The 2956-nt window shown below is 69.5% G+C and overlaps 1 protein-coding gene across 1 annotated transcript in view; it reads right to left on the bottom strand.

The window, feature by feature from the left end:
* Positions 1-1626: 1626 nt before the first annotated feature.
* EFNA4 (ephrin-A4) overlaps positions 1627-2956 on the bottom strand; it is a 7159-nt gene continuing 5829 nt past the window's right edge. The window contains exons 4-7 of the mRNA XM_014961227.1: positions 2665-2733; positions 2444-2503; positions 2106-2367; positions 1627-2000 (exon numbers count right to left, since the gene is read on the bottom strand). Coding sequence (XP_014816713.1) covers positions 2279-2367; positions 2444-2503; positions 2665-2733 — 218 coding nt within the window. The 3' untranslated portion in view covers positions 1627-2000; positions 2106-2278. The remainder of the gene's footprint in view (positions 2001-2105; positions 2368-2443; positions 2504-2664; positions 2734-2956) is intronic.

The following is a 2956-nucleotide window of genomic DNA, read 5'->3' on the forward strand; positions in this document are numbered from 1 at the left end:
TTTAATAGATTCAATTTCTGCCGTGGCTGGCTGCGGGGCGCGGAGCCATCAATTCGATTCAGGGGACGGGGAATCTGATTTGGAGCGGCCGTGCCATCAATTAGCTTTTATTGATGGCATTGCTCATTGGAAGTCGATGGGATTTGAAGCCAGCAGCAGCTCCCGCATACCAAGCATCCCTCGCTCAAGGACAGGGCCCCATTGGCTCCAGGACCCGGCACCCACCCCTGGGGCTCTGCAGGGTCCCCTCAGTCTCACCTGGGAGAGCCCCAGGGCCTGGGCAGTGGCGGAGGGGGACTGGGGAGGTGAGACTGGCACCCCCCCACCCCCCCCCCCAATCTCTGCATGAGGGTCCCGTGGGTCACCGTCACCCCAACACTCCAGCACAGGGCTCCCACAGGGCACAGCCTGCCTGCACCCATCTCTATGGGGGTCCGGCAGGGCACGCTGCCCCCCCCAGTATGCCTGCATGAGGGTCCCATGGGCTACCATTAGCCGCAACACCCCTGCATGGGGGTCCTCTGGGGGATGCCCCCAGCCAGAATCCCCCCATGGGGTCCCTCTGGACATCTCCTCATGGGGGGCTGTCCCAGACTACACAGACACCCCCCCCCGCACCAGGCAGATTCTGGGCACCATTGCGGCCCCCGTGGTGGGGCCAGGCCCTGCAGCCCCCCATGGGGATGGGGTGCCCTTGCCCATGCGTGGATGGGGTGCAGCGGGGGAAGGGCAGGCAGCGGCGCAGGGGGGGAGGGGCATGGCACGGTCGATGCTTTTGCTCAGCCTCTTGCCAAGCAGTTTCTCAGGAGAAGCCATAAAACCTGTCTGACGTGCCCAGCACCACTGCGGCGGGGGCTGGCAACGCCTGCGCAGGGAGGGGGCTGCGGGGGCCTGGCTGCCGGCAGCCCCACAGGGAGCTCGGCTCCGGCTGGACCCCCCCAAGGAGGGCAGCGGGGGGCTGCACCCGTGGGGCAGGGGGGTTCAGGGTCTGCCGGCCGCTGCGGGAGCCTCCAGCATCGCTCCCGGGGCACGGCCCCTGCCAGCTCCATCCCGCGGCAGCACCGGAGCCGTGACCCCAGCAGGGACCCAGCTGTGCCATGAAATCAGCCCCCGCAGTGCCCCGCTGGTGAAGGGGCACACTCCAACTGTGTCCCCCCCAACTGACACTCCACAGCCCCCCGCTCTTCACTGTGCATCCTAATGAGGGGACAGACAGACAGACGGACGGAGGACCGCCAGCCCGCTGGCAGCCCAAGCCCAGCCAAGGGCAGCAAGAGGGACCACCACACCCAGCTGGGGGCCCTGGGTGAGCAACGTCCCCCCCCAGCCCCACCACCCCTCATCCCTGTCCCTTCCCAGGCGCCAGTGACCGGCTCCGGGTCCTGCTGCCAGGCGCTAATTACAGGCAGCTCATCTGTAATTAAAGCTCTCCCTGTGACATGAGCTGACGTCTCAATATCAAATCGCTGCAATTAAACCCCCGGCCGGAAAGGTCACGGCCAGAGGTGTGGGCACCCCCGGGGAGCAGCCGCCCTGGCACCCCCCGTGGGGACGGGGACCGCGGGCAGGGGCAGGAAGGGACGTGGGCAGCACGAGGCCGGGGGTGGGGGCCGCAGAGCCCAAGGGCAATCTTGCAAACACTGTATTGCTTGGCTCAGTCACTACCAGGGGTCAAAACCAAACCGTAGGGGCTGGTCAGGCAGGAGGAAGAGGAGGAGGAGGAAGAGGAGGAATAGGAGGAGGAGGGCGTCTTCCCAGAAGACAGATCGGTGTGTCCTCGCTGGAGGACAAGGCAGCAGAGGGGCCTCCATCTGGCACCCGCTCCAGGGCCTGGGGGTCCCCGGCCTCCCCCGGGGTGGGGGGGGTCCACGGGGGAAGGCACGGGATGAGGCGACAGCCCTGGGGCAGAGCAGGGGTCGGGTGAGCTGTGGGGAGCCCCGTGCCGGGACAGGGTGGCCAGTAGGGCCGGTGTTTGGGAATGCCAGTGGGAATCCAGGTCCCTGGGAGGGAGAGAGAGAGCACGGTCAGGGGATGCTGCAGCATGGAGTGAGGGTTCAGCCCCTGGGGGCACCCACCACCCAGCAGACCCCCCGGCCCCTCCTCACCTTTCAACCTGGAGCTCCTGGCCCTGGCTCGGCTCCACGGGGGTCCAGCAGGTGAGTCGTGACCCGGGGCTGCCCCATGGGCTCGGTGGGGTGGGGATGGCGGCAGAGGAGGAGTCTGGAAGCGGGCAGTGGGGCAGAGGAGCCCGTCTCCCCGCCACGGGCGGCACCGGGGGTCAGATCCGGAGCAGGGTGAGGAGCGCAAGCGCCAGGCACAGGGCGTGGGGCTGCAGTGGGGCCGCAACCCCCTGGGCGGGCACCGCATCTGCCAGGGCAGGAGCAGAGGTGAGGGTGAGCCCACCCTCGACCCCCCGCTACCTCCCTGCCCACCCCATACTCACCCTCTGGCCCCCCGCGCCCACGGGGCTGCGAATTGGGAACCTCCGTCACCGGCTCCGGCGCTGAAACAAACCCCGACGGTATCAGTGACCGGCTCCCCTGGGACACACGGGTGTCGCCCCCCCGAGGCCCCAGTACCCCCAGTGGGGACCGGGCTGTTCCAGGGACAGGGGAGGGGGAGCCCGAGACTTTTGGGGTGCAGCCGCCCCCCGGCCGGACTCACTGGTGTCTCTGCAGCAGACGTAGACCCGCAGCTTCAGGCAGCGCCCGGGGCTCTCGGGGCTGGGGACGGCTGGGCAGACGGGACACATCAGCGGGTCCCCCCCCGGCACGGCCCCCCCAGCCCGGGACGGGACCCCCCGACGGCCGGGCCGGGACAGAGCCGGGCTTGGGGCGCCCCCTCCCGGCAGGCGGCGGGGCCGGCACCCCCCCGGGCCCCCGCCCCGGGGCATCCAGACCTGACGGGCGCCCCGACAACCCCCGGGCACCCCCACCCTTCCCCCGTCACCCCAAAA

The sequence above is a fragment of the Calidris pugnax genome, unplaced genomic scaffold (genome assembly GCF_001431845.1).
Source record: "Calidris pugnax isolate Ruff unplaced genomic scaffold, ASM143184v1 scaffold371, whole genome shotgun sequence".
In the NCBI taxonomy this organism is placed as follows: Eukaryota; Metazoa; Chordata; class Aves; order Charadriiformes; family Scolopacidae; genus Calidris; species Calidris pugnax.